This window comes from Zootoca vivipara, chromosome 15 (assembly GCF_965207765.1).
Source record: "Zootoca vivipara chromosome 15, rZooViv2.hap1.1, whole genome shotgun sequence".
NCBI classification, from domain to species: domain Eukaryota; kingdom Metazoa; phylum Chordata; class Lepidosauria; order Squamata; family Lacertidae; genus Zootoca; species Zootoca vivipara.
The window spans coordinates 2681173-2698622 of NC_142598.1; the positions used below are offsets into that span (position 1 = coordinate 2681173).

Genomic DNA, 17450 nt, shown 5'->3' on the forward strand with positions numbered 1-17450 from the left:
ATGTGCAGCAACACAATCTGATAACACAGCTTTTCCTGGCTACAAAAATGTATCTGAGTTGTATAATTCAAAAACCAGAGAACAGGCAGGATAAACTGGCAGTGGTCATAGCCAGGGTATAGGACAGGCATCCCCAAACTTCGGCCCTCCAGATATTTTGGACTACAATTCCCATCTTCCCTGACCACTGGTCCTGTTAGCTAGGGATCATGGGAGTTGTAGGCCAAAACATCTGGAGGGTCACAGTTTGGGGATGCCTGGTATAGGACTTCACTGGCCCACACTAACATACTCCCCTCCAACTACCACTCTTTCCTTCATACTCCCTGACTTGCTTTGCTACTCCACACTACTACTGCTATTCCACCCCCAAGAGCTCTAAATAATTTGAAAGCTTTAGAAATAAGTTGCCTACTTTATTTGCACAATTTGTTTAAATAAGACTTTGCTTTCCTTCACTCTCTGATACATTTTTTATGTGTAGCACATGCATGTTATCCTCATCATAGACTGAGTAAAATAAACAAAGAAGATCAATGCTAAACAAAATCACAGGTGTCTTTGGAAGTAAAACAGAGGCAGGGCTCCTGGATTGCATTGCAAATTTGGAACAGGGACTTATTAGTGGGTTAGAAGACTAGAGCATAGGGTTTTCTAGACTGTCCCACTGGCAAGGGATGAGAAGGCTCATACAGCAAACAGAGGAGCATACAATTAATTCATTTATTATAGTCCAGGTGTTAATCATTTGCTTTTGCTAACTTAGATTCCAGTTGAGGAGGCATAGCAGAGGCAGCTGTAATCATCAGCAGATTTGAAAGTACCATGATTATGGTCCAGTGGCCAGAGAAACAATCCCTGACTAGTGATGGGGAAGCAAACCCTCTTGCTCTTCCAGGGCCAAGCTTACAGTTCAGGGCTGCATTCGGATCGCCCCATCAAGCCGGATCACCTCACCATTGAGCATGGGGTTCTCTATTATGCATTGCACCAGGTGGGCATACTCCTCCGGAGCACCAAGACGACTTGGGAAGGGCACCTGCCGTGCCAGGAATGTCCTCACTTTCTCAGGAAGTGATGCCAGAAGAGGTGTTGCAAAGAGACCTGGAAAAAACAAAAGCACACTCAGAGTTGCCAGTCTCTGTTCTTTACTCTTTTACAATGCCTGTTAATCAGAGCACTGTGTGAGTGTGCCACAATTATTGGAGCACATAATGCATTGCTGGGACTGGGTGCAGAATTTAGCTTCCTAAGAAGCTTAGTTTTTGTTTTAAAATAAGTTTCTAGGACTTACAGCTGCAAAGATAGGTTCTAAAGTGCATGGTCAGCACCTGCTGAAATCGGAAAGTGAAGGTGGTTCAATAAGGATTCCAGAAGTTCAGTGCCACATACAGCCCTATGCCTATGACTAAATATGCAAGACATTCTGGATAGGATATGGAAAAGGCAAATGTGCATAAATGCATGCAGATAGCACTACCCCCACTAATGAATTTTGTACCAAGTTCTGTGGAGTATACAATCCTGCAATTACAGCCTTGAGCACCTCCCAAGAGCACCTTCCTCTCCCAAAGCCCAGATTCAAGACAGGAGTGCTACCTGGTGCAATGGTAACCACTCGGATCCCTAAAGGTGCAAGATCCCGAGCGATGGGCAGTGTCATTCCCACAATGCCTCCTTTGGAAGCGGAATAGGCAGCCTGGCCAACCTGGGGAGGAAAAAAAACAATGGCGCTCTAAACCCTTATTAAAGTCACAAGTGTTCTCTGAAATGCCTATGTGGAGGGTGTGGAGATTGAGTAGCACTGCAACAAGCCTATCAGAGGTATAGGAAGTCTGAGCAGGGCAGTAATCTGAAGTCACTCTTAATTGGGGCAAGGTGAGGGGGCAGAAAGCAAGTCATGGGAAGTCCTTAAACAGGTTTGGGGGGGAGGGGAAGAATTCCTCCCAGCCCTCCATCCAAACTCATTTAAGCAACTGTGGGGAAACTTTGGCTCTCCAGATGTTACTGAATTACAGCTCCTATCTGCCCCACCCAGAATGCACAGCCAATGGCCAGGGATGATGAGGGTTATGGTTCAGCAACATCTAGGAGCAGGACAGAGGTTCCCCACAGCTTTATAAAAGATAACATAATAGCCAATGCCTTTAGTACAAGACAATCTTTTTAAAAAATAATTTTTATTGGATTTTATATAAAGAAAAAAAACAATAGAAAAGTACAAAGAAAAAAATATAAGGCAATTTCAACATATCTTATTCCCCAAAATTCTTCACATATCAATAACAATGAAGTAGAAAAAAAGAAAAAGAAAAGAAAAGAAAAAGAAAGATAAAAGTTCTACTATATAACTTCAAATCTAAACATTTCGGACTTCCTCATTCCCCCTTCTTGAGTTCTAAATACTCTCGCAGTTCCCAATTCTGAAGTCACATTCTTTTTTCCAAATTGTAAGTACAAGACAATCTTTATTCCTTGCTGAAGAACATATACAGCCCCTTGCCTCAGGCTTGGTACACCTTTAGTCTGCAGACCAGTGTGGTATAGGAGAACAGGGCAGAACACAGGCCTGCCCGAGTATCCTAGGCAAACCTGTAAGTCTCTCACTCTCTCTACTGCTGGGTAGAAGTTTTCTGAATCACTGGCTGCCTCAAAGCTAGAGGCTGGTCATCTTTGAATTAATTCAGCCCAAACCCTGCCTCTCAATACAAAGTCTCTTGTAATCTTGTGAACCAAGAGCAAACCTGTGATTTTTTTTAACCTTATGAAATGAATATTCCATTTTACTCCCCTGCCATTCAGAACGGGCACATATGTACACACAACCCAAGTAGGGCAACAGTGCTCCCAGAAATGCCAGCAAAGCATTGTGGTCTGTCAGGTGCATCCCTTGTACAGTGCAGTAGAAGCTGGGGCACAAATAGTGGGAGTACCTGGTGCTAATCCTGTCAATACAACATCTGCCAAACCTGGAGCTTGGGTGGCATGAAATTATTATTTTTATATGACGATGATCTGTATTATTGAGCTTGAGATACAGGATGTTTTCCTCTGCTCAGTAACTTACAGTATCCATGTTTCTGGGACAAAGTAGAGCAATTATTAACCCTTGAGTATTCTACTGACGCTGTGCAGAAGCAATGGGGAACTTCAGGTCTTCCAGAAATAATCCTGACCACTGACCATACTGGCTGGGGCTGGTGGGAGTTGCAATCCAACAAAGACCTTTATGGTCCTGCTCTTTTGTAAGAATGGCACTAAGCATAGGACACCTGTGTGTATACTGCTTTAAGGTAGTGTCAGCTGGGTGTTGCCAACCAGGCCAGCTGACAATGGATGTGATTAACAAAAGGCAACATATGGGCTAATAATGTATTGGCAATATTTATGAAACACTATAAATTGTTTCTTAATTCATAAACAAAAGCCATATAATAGGTGCAAGAAGTCATGAACTAATAGAAGTCAAATAAATATTCCATCTACAGGAATGCTTAGAATGGTGTGTAACCACAAAGAAACACTGAAGTTGAGGCCGAAAGCCTTTCCACAGTTCATATCTATATCAAAGTTTGGTTGAGCATGAACTGGAGCCAGGTGCTGCTGTAAACACAGCAACAACAAACAGCAAACAGAACAGTTCTTCCTGTGACTTCTTGCATGTATTATATGGCTTTTGTTTATGAATTAAGAAACAATTGATAGTGTTTAATAAATATTGCCAATACATTATTAGCCCACGTGTTGCCTTTTGTTTATCAGACTGTTTCATGTTGTAACATGGGGATCTTCTTTGTCTCATACAGCTGGCAGTGGAGGCTTGAAACTTACCTGCCCCTCAAAGGCAGCCACACTGGCAGTGTTGATGATTACCCCTCTCTGCCCATCTGAGTCGGGCTCATTCCGTCCCATCTCACCTGCAGTCAGACGGATTACGTTGAATGTTCCAGCAATATTCACCTGAGGAACACAGGCAGGTGGAAGTTATGCACCCCCAAGCTTGGCCCTTTCCTACCCCTTTCAAATCAATAGTGCAAAACATCATATTTACTTCATCACATTAGAACTTTGGGCCTAGCAAACACCCTCTTATCACTCAAAATCATTAAGTCGAATATGAATATTAAACTCAATCCTTCCTTCTGATGGGGATACAAACAATACTGCCCAACACAGCCTTTGACATACACCAAGCGACTATGATAATCTGGGCAGGAATCTGAAGGGCCTTGGGGCACAGATGGTTTTTACATCACTCCCTGTTGAATGTCATGGCCCAGGAAAAGAGGGAAATACTGGAAGGAAAACAGTGGCTTCTATTTGTGGTGTTGTCAGGAAAGGTTTGGCTTCTTGGACCATGGTCTCTGCTTCCTTGAGAAAGGACTTCAGGCAAGAAATGGGTGGCACCTCATAGTGGTTGGCAAGAATGTGTTTGCTAAGAGTCTCATGAACCTGATCAGGAAAGCTTTAATCCAAATCCTATGGGGCAGGAAGACAGTTGACAGGAGAACCCCCGGTACTGGCGATAATAGCTTCATTCATGCACAGGAAACTGAGGTCCTGTAACAGAAACCTGCTAAAGGGCAGGAAATTACAAGGAGGAAGTAGCTGGAAGGAATGACTTGTTTCAGTTGTCTCTATACTGAAGTACAGAGTATGGGAAACAAGCAAGATGAATTTGAGTTTTTAATACAGGGTGGCAAATACAATATAGTAGACATTACTGAAACCTGGTGGGGTTGGACTAATGACTAGAATGTGGAAATTGAGGGGTACAACTTGTTCAAAAGGAACAGACTAAACAGGAAGGGATTAATAGTGTTATATGTAAAAGATGTGTACACTTGTGAAGAGATCCATAACCTGGAGTATGGAAGGCAGAATATATGAGTAAAAACTATAGAAAAGGGAAACAGCAGTGACCTTATTGTGGGTGTGCTATAGACCTCCAAGCCAGACTGAAGACTTGCATGATTCCTTCCTAGAGCAGATTACCAAATATTCTAAAAAGAGAGAGATAATAATCATAGATTTCAATTATCAAATATCTGTTGGATATCGAGCTCTGCCAAGAATGTAAGGTCCAACAAATTCCTCCACTACCTCACTAACAATTTCATTTCCCAGAAGGTGGAAGAAGCGACAAGAGGATCATCTATCTTGGACCTGGTCCTCACCAACAGGGAGTGACTGACTGATGAAATGGAAGTACTCGGAAACTTGGGAGGAAGCAATCATTTGCTTGGTTTCATGATACAAAGGCAAGGGAAAGCTAAGTGCAGTCAGACACGTGCACTTTGGACTTTAAGAAGGCTGATTTCAAAAAAAACCATGAGATCCCATGGTCAGAAATACTCAAATAGCAGGGAGTCTGAATGGATGGAAGTTTCTTAAAGGTAAAATATTATAGGCACAAATGCTGACAATTCCAACAAGAAAGAAAAGTGGGAGGCACCTAAAGAAACCAGTGTGGCTACAGAGGTAAAGGACCCCCGACCATTAGGTCCAGTCATGACCGACTCTGGGGTTGCGGTGCTCATCTCGCGTTATTGGCCAAGGGAGCCAGTGTACAGCTTCCAGGTCATGTGGCCAGCATGACAAAGCCGCTTCTGGAGAACCAGAGCAGCACACGGAAACGCTGTTTACCTTCCCGCCAGAGCGGTACCTATTTATCTACTTGCACTTTGACGTGCTTTCGAATTGCTAGGTTCGCAGGAGCTGGGACCGGGCAACAGGAGCTCACCCCATCGCAGGGAATCGAACCATCAACCTTCTGATCGGCAAGCCCTAGGGCTCAGTGGTTTAACCCACAGCGCCACCTGCGTCCCCCGTAAGAAGGGAACACAGCAGCAAAAATGCTAATGCTATTATAGGCTGCATCAACAGAAGTATAGTGTCCAGATCAAGGGCAGTAATAGTACCACTCTGTTCTGGACACCTAAGAGTCCTGTGTCCAGTTCTGGGCACCACAGTTTAAGAATATTGGATGCAAAGAAGGGTGACCAAGATTATTAACTAAACCAAACCTTATGAGAAAAAGTTGAGGGAGTAGTAGGTGGGTGGGGAGTTGAAATGGAAATGGAAAAAGGAGGATGAAAAGGAGTAACTTGAAAAGGAGCAGAGTATGGCTGGCTGACAGGCACCCTGAACAGGAACACTCCACATGACAACAATTTGTTACAGGTCCCACTTGCTCAGTAAGGTATCTTAAATTTTCTGCTGTTTTTTGTGAGGCAAGAATTGTTAGGTTGGAGGTAGAACATTTGATGACAAACCAATAACAAGAATGGACTAGGGTTTTCTTAATGCTCACATTAATAACTCTCTGGAAGTCTTCCAAGTTGTGAGGAAGGTCCTTCTTAATATTATAGGTCTTGACAGCCACTGCAATCCCAGCACAGTTCACTGCCACATCCACACGGCCAAACTTTTCCCGTGCCAGTGCTAGGGCAGCCTTCACATCTGACTCTGATGTTACCTGGGAAAGGAGAGGAAACCACTTAGCTCAGCTGCTACTCTATGGGTACAACCTCTTTATCAAATCCCCCTTTGAAAAATCCCTACATCAGCTGGAGCAAAGATGCATCTCTCTCCCAGCGATTTGGCCACACTCTCCCCATCGGACTTGGGCAGATCCACAAGCACAGCACTGCCTCCCTGTTGCACCAGCCGCTCTGCCGTGGCTCGGCCTAGGCCTGAAGCCCCACCGGTCACCAGGCCAACCATTCCCTGGAAGTAATGAGAAAAAAAGAGAAAATTATCGTTCAAGTAAAGCAGGAGTGCCAAGAGGTTCTAAAGTTTTAAATGCCTTCCAGGCTCAGTCATACCCTGGTGCTGCCCAGGCTTCCCTGGATTTGAAAAAAAGTGCCAGTAACGACTGCCCCATCATTCCTTCCCCCGACAGAGTCCCTGTGCTTCACGGGGGGAGGGCTGCGTGGGCCTCCTCCCCAGACACGCGCCTTCCTCGCGGCAGCTGCTTCCCCAGTATATCGGGGTTCCCTTCCCTGCCCTAAGAAGCGCCGGCCTCTCTAGCCCCGCCGCCGCCGCCGCTGCTCCCCGGCCTCGCTCTCGGGGTTCGGCGCGAGCCCTTCCCCGCTCTCGAGCTGCCCGTCCTCCTCATCCTCCTCCGCCGCCGCCTCACCTTCACGCTCCTCAGCGCCGCCGCCATGTTTCTCCCCGGAGGCCCCGCCCCCTTCGCTGGGGAGGGGCCTCCGGAAGCAACATGGCGGCCCGAAGGGCGGGGCCGCGCGCGCCTTCCGCCCTTCGAGGAGCTGCATGCTTCCGCCAGGGATGGAGCCGCGCCGAGTCCGTGAGAAGCGCTGGTCCCCGGGGGAGTGGGATCCGGAGCTCGCAGCCTTCAATGGCCCGGCTCAATCAACTGGGCGACCCTGGGAAGCTGCGGCTGAGAAAGGCCGGGGAGAAGTCTGCTAAATTCCTATAAGGGTAAGGAGGGGTGGTAGAGAGGATTGGTTTTGTTTTTTAATACAAAAGTTAAAATTTCTAAACTACCAGTCATCTCGTATTTTTTTCAGAAACTATTCCGTTGCTCAAGTTGCTGCCTTGTAGCCAAACCATTGTTCTCCGACAAGAATGAACTCAAACATTCTAAAAAAGAAACAAAGGCATGACACCATCCTTCCTGCACTGAATCACTTAAGAGTGCAAAAGGAGGCGGCTGCATATTTGAATGCTCCCCACATGGAATATGTATTGCGTCTTAAAAAGGAACATGACAGAGCCCAGGCTAAAGTAATTCAACCTGATATGCTGACTTTATATGGTTTCAAACTCCCCCTGAACAAGCAGGTTTATGATCTGGGCAGGAGGTTGGGGGAGGGCGCTGTTCCTGGATCCATCTCTGGTGCTAGAGACCCAGGTGACCTCTGTGACTGACTCCCTTTTACCAACCTTGGCAAGACAGCTACCAGCGCTTCTGGAATGGGATAGCTTGGCCACTGTCTGTTCTCCATGCACTACGGTACTTTCCAGATTGGACTACTGCAATATGCTCTCTGTGGAGCTGTCCTTGAGTTTGACCTGGAAGGTGCCACTAGTGCAAAATGTGATGGCTCAACTGCAGAGTTGGGCAGAATATCACCATAAAATTATGCCACTATTGAAAGAATTGCACTGGCTGCATTAGCTACTGAGCTAAGTTCAAGGAATTGGTGCTGGTATACCAAATGTCCATACAGTTTGGGACCAGGTTACCCAAAAGATTGTTTATCCCTTATACATCCAGCTGATCACTGCATTCTGCAGAAGAGAATCTGCAGATATTATCCTATCGGGAGTTCCATTCTGCATGATGTTGGAACCAGGCCTTTGGAACTACTGTACTTCCTTTTGCTTATCAGATAGGATAGACACTGTCTGTTTCATTTTTGGCACCTACTGAAGACTTTCCTCATTCAACTGAACCTTCTAAAATGGAGATTTTTATCCAAGTCAGTATCTGAATTTATTTGATTTTTAAAAGTCTTTTATGTATGCAATAGTTTTGTATTGCATTGAGAAATCACTTTGAGATGCTTCATTGGATGCAATTTAAAAAGCAGCAAGCAAAAAAGCCTTTTGTTCCTATCAATGCACTCTCTTAAAAAACCAAAACACGATTCCACTACTGACAGGCTTTAACAACTGCCAGTGTTACTGGTATTTGGCAGTTCAATGTTTGTACACCTTAGAATCTTGGTTTAGTTGTTGAGAGATAGCCATCATGCTTGTAACTCATAAACAGAAATGAGATTCATCTGGCATTTATTGTTTTCAGAAAACATGCTGGCTCTTAGTGATTACAGCATCCTTTTCCAAGTGCTCCCCTGTTCAAAGACCTTTCTTTTCTTTTTCTTTTTTTCAAAACCAGAAAAGAAAAAAAAGAGGGGGGGAAACATAATACAAACTTCAATTTCAAAAATACAGACATCAAATTCATTTTCTAACATGAGTCTATTACCTAAATTGCCTACATTGAAATTAAAATATGCATCATTACTCTAAACTTCTCTTTACTATATATAAAAACAAGTTAGAAAATTTATATTCTAAATAATATTAGAAATTCCCACAAACCCCCACACACGCCCGTGTGTGATCTCAGACTTTTATTTCTTCCATCTTGTTGTTACTTCGACTTAGTAATTGTCCAATTAATTCTTTTATTCTTTACTTACTTACCCCTGTGCATTTTACCCATTCTTTATTATTATTTCAATTCCGGAACAATGCTTTTTCATGTATTCCTTCACTCCATCCCATTCTTTGATTATTTTCTGATTTGTATGGCCTCTAATAATTGCCGTCAATTTTGCTATTTCTACAAACTCGCAGAGTTTCTTTTGCCATTCTAACACTAATGGTATTTTCTCCCCCTTCCAGTTCTTTGCAATCAGTATTCTGGCCGCTGCAGTCGTGTAAAGGAATAAATTTCTCTTATCTCTGGGGATGTCATTAGCTATTAATCCTAACAAAAAAGCCTCTGGTTTTCTGGTAAACAAAGTCTTAAATAATTTTTTTCAGCTCCTCGTATACCTCATTCCAGAATAGTTTTATAATTTTGCATCCCCACTATGTTCAAGGACCTTTCCTGGTATCAATGTCAAGCTTGACTGATCGGTAGTTACCTGGGTCTTTCTTCCACTTTTTGCCTGCCTGCAGGGACCTCACCTGCTCTGCAAGAATTCTCAATTACAAAGGCTCTGTGATTATATCTGCAAGCTCTTTTCGCACCCTTGGGTGCAGCTCATCAGGCTCCCTTACCACCTCTTTTCCTTTTTAAGGCTGCAGCTCCCTCCTTTATTTATTCTGTTATTACCAGGTTGGGCACTGCCTTCCTTTTGGGTGAAGACTGAGGCAAAGTAGGTGTTGAGCAGTTCTGCCTTCTGTTATCCAATAGGATTTCTCAGTCTTCTCCATACAGAGGATCCGCGCCAGATGACTTGCTTGTTCTTCCTCTTGCTTCAAACACATCCAAAGAAACATTTTTATCTTATTTTTAACCTCTTTTGTAAGCCAGAGTATTTCATTGCACACTGGCAACATTTCCCCATTAAAGTTCCTAAATCGTACTCCTGTGTGTGTGTGGAGGGTGGTCTTTAGGGACTTATTCTGAAAATATTGTGGCTGGACATGCTGAACCTGCACTCATCACCCCTTTGAGATGCAGCTTTTACGACTAATATCAGCCCATTTTTCAAATTTCCGCAATCACCTTCCCACACTTCTTATTCACTCTCCTACTGCTCAACACTACTCCTCTTTTCAATACAGTAGTACTGCAAAGAACTCAAATGTATAGTGCAGACTGAAGTATGTAGAAGGAACATGCCTATTTGCACAACTTTGTGTTCTACACATTTTCTGCAAACAGCTGTGGCTGTGGACCTCCAATAAGCATTGGTGGAAGAAAGGAGCCGCACACCAAGTTGGAAAGCTCTCTGTATATTAAGTGCTTTTTTGTAGTAAAAAAAAAAAACGTACAAAGTCCTGATACGAAATATACAAAAAAACTCAGCCAAGGAAAACAGTTGCCTTTCTACAAATATCAGTAGCATTGCATAGAGCAGCCTCCATGGGGATAAGGATAAGGGGTCCAACCAGGTATGATGCTTTAGAAACATTGCTAGGAAACTATGCATAAATACATAGTTAAAGGATGGGGTGACATCACATACATGTCCATAGTGCCATGCCGCTGCAAGAAATATTCCCACACCACAGTACCCCCGGAACATTTGGGAAATCCCTGGGCACAAAAGCAGAGTGCTTCAGTCCTCCTCCCAGCCAGCCATTCTTTCCCCTCATACACAACAACCCTAAGCAAAACATTGTGCAACTAGGGAGCTGTTATTGCTTCAGCAAAGCCTCCAGGTGCAAGGCCTGCATCTGAATCACCAGGGACCGTTTTAAACCCATTGAGAATTGGCAGAGTACTAGTGTCAGAAGACTTCCAGACTTCCAAAAATGTTGGGCCTTACTCTTTGGATGGGGAGGAAGCAGGGTAATGACATGTTTCAACTGCAGGAGGCACTAACTGGCCTCTAGAGGGCATTCTATAGCTGAAGTGTTTACAGGATGAGTAGAATCCTCACAGGGAGAAGCAGGGAAGGTGTGAAAGTCAGCAGCTTAGTAATGCCGAATGGAAGAAAGGAACCCTGAGCCGTTTTGAAAAGGCCACGGGGCAGGCTATACCCTGAGTAGCCAACAGGGGACAGGGCAAGTATGCATATAGCCCCCATGCAGGCAGGTAGGAAGAGATGCTAAGCATCAGACAATGGGAATGGGGGAGTGCTGGTGTGTGGCAACATACACACCCCCAGGGCAGGAGGGAAATGCAGTCGCTGCAATAAATAAAGGTACAAAATAACCAATGTGACTGCTCCTGAAACTTCCCACCACCATATCCTGCCATGTCCAAGTGCAATTGGTCAAAGTGCCACTGAGGTCACCATGAGAAAGTCCAACCAGACAGTCTTTCCATAATGATCTAGCCATCGTCTTCTGCCTCAGAATCTTTCCCATCTGGCTCCTCACGGAGAGAGGACCTGGGACCGGTAACACCCTCTTCTTGGCCACTCAGGACCTCTTCCACAACTTCACCTGTATCAGCAAAGTAGGATACATCAAGATACTTCTGATCCTAGCCTACCAACCAGAACTGCCCTTTCCTTCCCGTTTCTGATTTTCCATTGTTCCTCAATCCCATTCCCTGGCTTCTGAGGTAAGCTATTCCCTTCTGGATCAATATCTCCCTCCTCCCTGCCCCGAGCCCTGACTTACCAGGACTATTTTACATTTAGCACGCTTTGATGTCCAGAAGCTGGCACAATTTGTGGGGGGGGGGACACATCCCTATTCCACCACTACTTACCTCGCCCACCCTCCTCCTCATCCATGATCTCATGAACATCTGTTGCATCCTCTTCTTCACCATCATCATCTACAATCACCACAAAGTCATCACCATTCTCTGTCTCACTAAACATCAAGGGAAGGAGGGAATGTGTCAGCATTTATCCATCATTTTCAGCTGGCCTCCCAGCCACAAATTACAAATCCCTCTCTTCATATGTCAGCATCCCTGTGACTTCATGCACAGTTTCTGCTGCCACAAAACTTGACAGAGTTCACATCCACACACAACAGCAGCTTTCTATTCTTGCCCACAGTATCTCTCCTACCACAACCCGATAGATCCAATAGCCCAGACTGCATGTCACAGTAAAACATACTGTAGTTAAATGGTTTGTCATTCATGAGCCATGTAACCAACCTCTTCTACCTTACTCCTCTGTACTAGCACAGAAGTGAAACAAACTACAATCCCTGGCTTAGCACTATGTCCAAACATGACATCATGGTTTGTTTCACTCAAACAAAGTATAAGCAGTTTGGAGTAAAATAAACTCATGATACCTGGTTCTGATGTAACACAAGCCAGGGATCATGACTTGTTTCTGTCTTATGCTAGCAAGGAAGAGTAAAGGAGGTAGGACTGGTGCATTCACAGGAAACCCTTATCAGTACTTTATTTTTCTGTGGGGGAAAAATCTGTTTCATATGTTCATTAGTAATTATAAATCGATGCAAAAAAAATTAGGCCACCTTGGCAGTTTCCAAGTTTTCATTTTTGTTTACTAAACAGAATAAACACTACGGTGGTACCTCATGTTGCAAACCGTCCCCCTTATGAATTCTTTGGGTTACGTGCTCCACTAACCTGGAAGTAGATGCCCCTTGTTGAGATGCGAGCGGAAATCACGATCTGGCAGCGCGGCAGCAAAGGGAGGCGCCATTAGCGGAAGCAAGCCTCATGTTATGAGCACTTTATGAATGGACCTCCGGAACAGATTTAAGTTCATAACTGGAGGTACCACTGTAAATTAGATCCTGTGTAGAGTCCTCAATCTACGTGTGCATCTGCATTTTATTCTGATGGTTCAGACAGTGGCTGTTTTTCATATACTGTATATTCCGGCGTATAAGACGACCCCCAACTTTTCCAGTTAAAATGTAGAGTTTGGGATATACTTGCCATATAAGACTACCCCTCTTCCAACGCACAACAAATAAAAATTTGAAAAGCATCAAATTTGATCTCAATATGGTACCGGTAATTTTAATTCAAATGCTTATGACATGCAGGTACAGTGGTACCTCGGTATAAGTACACAATTGGTTCCGGAAATCTGTACTTAACCTGAATCGTACTTAACCTGAAGCAAACTTTCCCATTGAAAGTAATGGAAAGTGGATTAATCCGTTCCAGACGGGTCTGCAGAGTACTTAAACTGAAAGTACTCAAACTGAAGCGTACTTAAACCGAGGTATGACTGTACTTAGCAGGAAAACTGTCACTTATAAACATAAGGCTGTTTGTCATCAAACATGTGCCATGCTGTTTGTTTTCTAAGGGGGAGCAGCGATCACAGTTACAACAGTGAGGAATTTTTAGCCTTTGTATATAGTAGGAGAGAGAGTGCTAGTAAGGGAAGGGAGGAGGGAGGATTAGATAGAGTGTGGAATGTTGAGGTGGGCAGGGCTTGTTGCCTTCACTTCTTTTTTCAATGGTCATTTGCTTTTAAAACAGTCCTCTCCTGTCAAGTACTGTATCTGTAAACCGGGGAGCCGAGTGACTGGGTGGGGGAGAGAGAGAAAGAGAGACTATGGAAAGGGGAAAAGATTATATAAATACTGTGTGAGTTGGGGTTGTACTGCTTTGCTGAGTGACCCCCTCCCCTCCTTCCTTCCCTCCCTCCCTTTTTTCCCTCCCTGTGCTGAAACTCATACTGTACAGTATTTTCTAGCCCTTTTTTGGCGGGGAAGTGGGGTTGGAAACCTGGCAGGCTCTTGCTGTGCTTATTAAGATGAGGAAGAATGGGGAGCAGGGGGGCTGTTGTTTTAAAGGACAAGGGCGGGCATTTCAACCAGCTACAAGCACTCCGTACTGCGCTAAAGGGAAGCACCTTCGCTTCAGCTCTAGAAAGCATTTTCCAGTTGTTGAGAGAGCAGAGAGAGAGGCGGAGATATCGAGGCAGGCAGAGCCAGCGAAAGGGAACCATAGAGAGGAGAGATCAAGGCAGGCAGAGTCAGCGAAAGGGAACCATGCGGGAGCCGATCATCCCGGCAAGGAGCAGCCCTCTCCTGAGCGCGCTTCTTCGTGTTCATACGGTCGCCGCATATGGCGGGGATGCGGCCGTGGCCATTTTTTAGCTCCCCCCACCGTATGCAGCAACTGCAGATTCTTGTACCCAGCATATAAGACCCAACTTTTGAAAATATTTTCCTGGGTTCAAAAGCCGTCTTATACGCCAGAATATACAGTACGTAGTAATATATTTCTTTTCCTGATACCATAGTGTTTATATGGTTTGTCATGGCCTTTGGCTAGTACAATAAACCTTGCTTACTTACTAAATTAGATCACTCAGGCATCAGACAATTTTAGATGCTAATTATCCTTATTTGCATAGGAATCTTTTCCCAATTCACCCCCCAAAAAAACACACACAATGGGAATAAGGCCAGCAGAACGACCAACCAACTCATCCTCACCTGTCTTCTTCACCATTTTCACCACCTTCCCCCATCAAGTAGTACTGCAGCGGATTAGGCCAGAGGTCCTCTTTAATTATCTATAAGAAAGCAGAAAAGAGTTTAAAGAGTGTGTATATAGAGATGCAAGGAGCAATTTAGGACAGAGTATACCATCCACCTCGGCAATACGGTCCCCTGCTGGGAAGCTGTGGTCACAGAACCAAGTGAAGAAACTGCGGCCAAAATTCTTCCGGCCATGAGCTACTGGATCTTGGCTACGCCACCAACGGATAGGTGTAGAGTGGGACACTAGTCTTCCTGGAAAGGATGGAGACACAAATGGAGAAGACGTGAACAACAGCACATCATATCTGGGGTTCTGTTCCCATAAATATTGTCCCTACTGCATACCAGATGAACCACACTGGAACTCCTTCACAATGACCTCATTCTGGAAGTAGGGGTTGCTGTTGAAGTAGAACTTGATCTTGCAGCCTGATTTTGCATGGGTGAAATCCTCAACCTGGCATATCAAAGAATGTCAGAATCATAAGGCTAGCATGAAACCTTTGACCCACGGCACTGTCCTTCAAACAGAAAGAACCCAGGTTTCCAGGCTGCAATTGGATTCCTTCCCTCCATAACTTGACTATCTATCAATGCCCCCATGCACCAGCTTTGCTGAAGTCACCTGCAGATTCGTCATATAGCTCAGGGTGTCTTCATCCCGGTCATTGATCATGGCTGAAAGTTGGGGATGGTTGAGAAACTGTAAAATTAAAGTTAAGGAAAGAAACCAACATACTGCAGTCCAAGATTCTGGTAGGAAGAGGTATATACAAATATAGTTAGTTAATAAATAGCAGGAAAATCTGAGACACTGCACTTCTCACTTCCATCATATGGAAAACTATGTTTTTTGAGGAACTCTCTTCCTCAAGGGTCTTGCCATATCAAGAAAACAAACTCCACTCAACTACTTTCCTGAGAATTTGCATACAAAAATTGCAGTTCCTAGTAAGTCTGCTAAAGCTTGTCATTTCCTGCCAAGGCAGAAGGACAACAGGAAATCCAGAAAGGCAGGAATACCTTATTCAAGCATCTGGAATGAATTTGCTTCTTGCTAGCCAAGACAAGATCCAGCACTAATAATATCCCAACAAGAGAGAACTGCTTTCCCGAGGCTCTGGGTCAGCGGTACTCCCAAAACCCAGAGCACTCTTCAACCTGCTCCTCATTGCATAGTTCGTCTGCCTAAGACCTCGGAGAAGCCTCGGCAGTCCTCTTTGGGCTGGACAGAGCAGTCACCCTATTAAGCGTAAGGCAGGTTCAAACGCGTCCATATCCCTTTCGGCACAGCCCCGATTTCTCCCGCTCCTCCCCACCCTACCCCGTACTAATAGCACAATCCTCATTTTGCTTTTAATTTTATTCAAATCCCGCTTTCTTCCCGGCGGCAGGATACGGCCGTGACCCAGAAGCCGGGGATATTTCGGATGATGAGGTTTCTCCGCTCCAAGTGCGGGCGGCGCATGTGGCCGAACTTGGCCTTGAGTTGGGCGAAGGCGCGACCGGCCTGCTGGTTCACCGCCTCCAGCTCCAACTGCACGGCTTCCAGCGCTTCCAGGTACTGCTCCGTTTTGCGCGGCGGCGGCCTCCCTCCGGGCTCTCCTTCCTCTTCCTCCTCCTCCTCGTCGTCGTCGTCGTCCTCGCCCACCGAGATGATGGAGCACTCATCCTCCGCCTCGACGGGCCTCCGCCTCTCACGGGCCTCCTTCCTCTTCCTCCTCCTCTCGCGGCCGTCGCCTACGTCGCCCGCCACGGGGCTGGCCTTGGCCTCGTCGCCGGCGGCCCCCGGGGTCCCTTCCGCGCCCGAGTCCCCGTCGGGGGAGCTCGGAAGAAGGGCGGCGGCGGCTGCTGCAGCAGCAGCTTCTAGCGCCCCCTGCTGGCCGGCCGCGTCCTCAGGCGCGGCGATTTCACGCGCCCCCTGCCGGCCGGCGCCGCCAAGGCTCCCGCCGCTCCAGGCCGTCATGTCAGCCAGAGCCTGTGCGGCCTCGGTTTCCTTCTGTGACTGGCGAGCCGGGTCCAGACGCCGCTGCTTAGCGGCCGCGGGCGGCGGGTCCCAGTGCCCGCCGTCCCCGCTCATGGCCGGCTCCGCTCCGCTCCCTTCGCGCCGCCGGATCGAAGGGCGTCGAAGAGGAGAAGCCGCGAGCCCAACCGTCGATGACAAGCGGGAGGGGGGATGCCGATGGGGGAGGGGCGCGAGAGAAACGGGCTTCTCCAACGGCCAGAGCGCGAGAAGCCTGCGCAGCTTCCCCTGGTTGGTCCCTGGCGATCAGGGTCGAGCCAGTGACGACAGAGCTTTCTCCCTCACGTGCCCGGCCCCTGAGTTGAATGGCTGGCTTGGGCACGGCAGTCACCGCCTTCCTGCCCCACGTGGGAGGCAGGCGGACATTGATAGGTCAACGAGCCTCGCCGCCACCGCCTCTGCCCGTCTTTCACTCGCCCAATCCCTGGTGAGGTCTTTTCTACGGGCCGCGTTTCGGCCATGTCCGGCGAATTACGAAACATCTCGGTTCTCCCCTCTGTCGTGGGTAGACTATGGGAGAGGCGCATGCGCACCACGGCTACTCGGGCGCGGTTGTACTCCTTTGGCGCACGTGCCGAGGGACGCGAAGGACTCTTTTGCCTGGTGGCCCGTGAGGCCGCTGGGCGGATTTCCCGCGAGAGAAGCAGCAGGAAACAAAGGGGGAGCGAAAGGCGACCTTCGCCAGCTACGTACAAGCGGAGAGCGGGAAATTCGAGATCCGGCCAGAGAGACCACCGCCTGACCGCCATTTCGTTGGCGTCTCCTATGTCCCTCCGCTTCACAGTATAAAAGCACAGCGCTGTTGGGGGGAAAAGCCCGGGCGGGA

The 17450-nt window shown here is 46.5% G+C and overlaps 2 protein-coding genes and 1 long non-coding RNA gene across 4 annotated transcripts; 1 reads left to right on the forward strand and 2 right to left on the reverse strand.

Annotated features, from left to right (window-relative positions):
• Positions 1-395: 395 nt before the first annotated feature.
• On the reverse strand, positions 396-7196 carry HSD17B10 (hydroxysteroid 17-beta dehydrogenase 10). The gene is made up of 6 exons (XM_035140812.3): positions 7142-7196; positions 6565-6729; positions 6314-6478; positions 3832-3960; positions 1600-1708; positions 396-1104 (listed from the first exon to the last, which is right to left on the reverse strand). The coding sequence occupies exons 1-6, from the start codon at positions 7166-7168 to the stop codon at positions 914-916; spliced, it is 786 nt and encodes a 261-aa protein (XP_034996703.1). The 5' UTR covers positions 7169-7196; the 3' UTR covers positions 396-913.
• A 17-nt stretch (positions 7197-7213) lies between these two features.
• LOC148683335 (uncharacterized) lies at positions 7214-8447 on the forward strand. The gene is made up of 2 exons (XR_015947192.1): positions 7214-7443; positions 7533-8447. It is a non-coding gene; the product is annotated as an uncharacterized LOC148683335 (long non-coding RNA).
• Positions 8448-10424: 1977 nt separating this feature from the next.
• On the reverse strand, positions 10425-17118 carry TSPYL2 (TSPY like 2). 2 transcript variants are annotated; one of them, XR_015947191.1, is made up of 7 exons: positions 16001-17118; positions 15227-15304; positions 14947-15058; positions 14714-14853; positions 14554-14633; positions 11779-11976; positions 10425-11598 (listed from the first exon to the last, which is right to left on the reverse strand). XR_015947191.1 is itself a non-coding variant. In XM_035140809.3 (7 exons), exons 1-7 carry the CDS (start codon positions 16679-16681, stop codon positions 11486-11488), a joined length of 1311 nt encoding a protein of 436 aa, XP_034996700.1. In that variant the 5' UTR covers positions 16682-17118; the 3' UTR covers positions 10425-11485. The 2 variants fall into 2 exon arrangements, 1 of the variants encoding a protein (XP_034996700.1); XM_035140809.3 differs by having other exon boundaries at positions 11870-11976.
• Between the last annotated feature and the right edge of the window lie 332 nt (positions 17119-17450).

Bases quoted from the DNA above. Each gene is read 5' to 3' on its own strand.
- HSD17B10 (XM_035140812.3), bottom strand. From the start codon at position 7,168: ATGGCGGCGGCGCTGAGGAGCGTGAAG. The intron at 6,730-7,141 runs GTGAGGCGGCGG...CATTACTTCCAG, and splicing joins CGGCGCTGAGGAGCGTGAAG to GGAATGGTTGGCCTGGTGAC. The intron at 6,479-6,564 runs GTAGGGATTTTT...CTCCTTTCCCAG, and splicing joins GCATCTTTGCTCCAGCTGAT to GTAACATCAGAGTCAGATGT.
- TSPYL2 (XM_035140809.3), bottom strand. From the start codon at position 16,681: ATGAGCGGGGACGGCGGGCACTGGGACCCGCCGCCCGCGGCCGCTAAG. The intron at 15,305-16,000 runs GTATCCTGCCGC...TTAATTTTACAG, and splicing joins CCGGCTTCTGGGTCACGGCC to TTTCTCAACCATCCCCAACT. The intron at 11,599-11,869 runs GTAAGTAGTGGT...TTGCTGATACAG, and splicing joins TGAGGAGGAGGGTGGGCGAG to GTGAAGTTGTGGAAGAGGTC.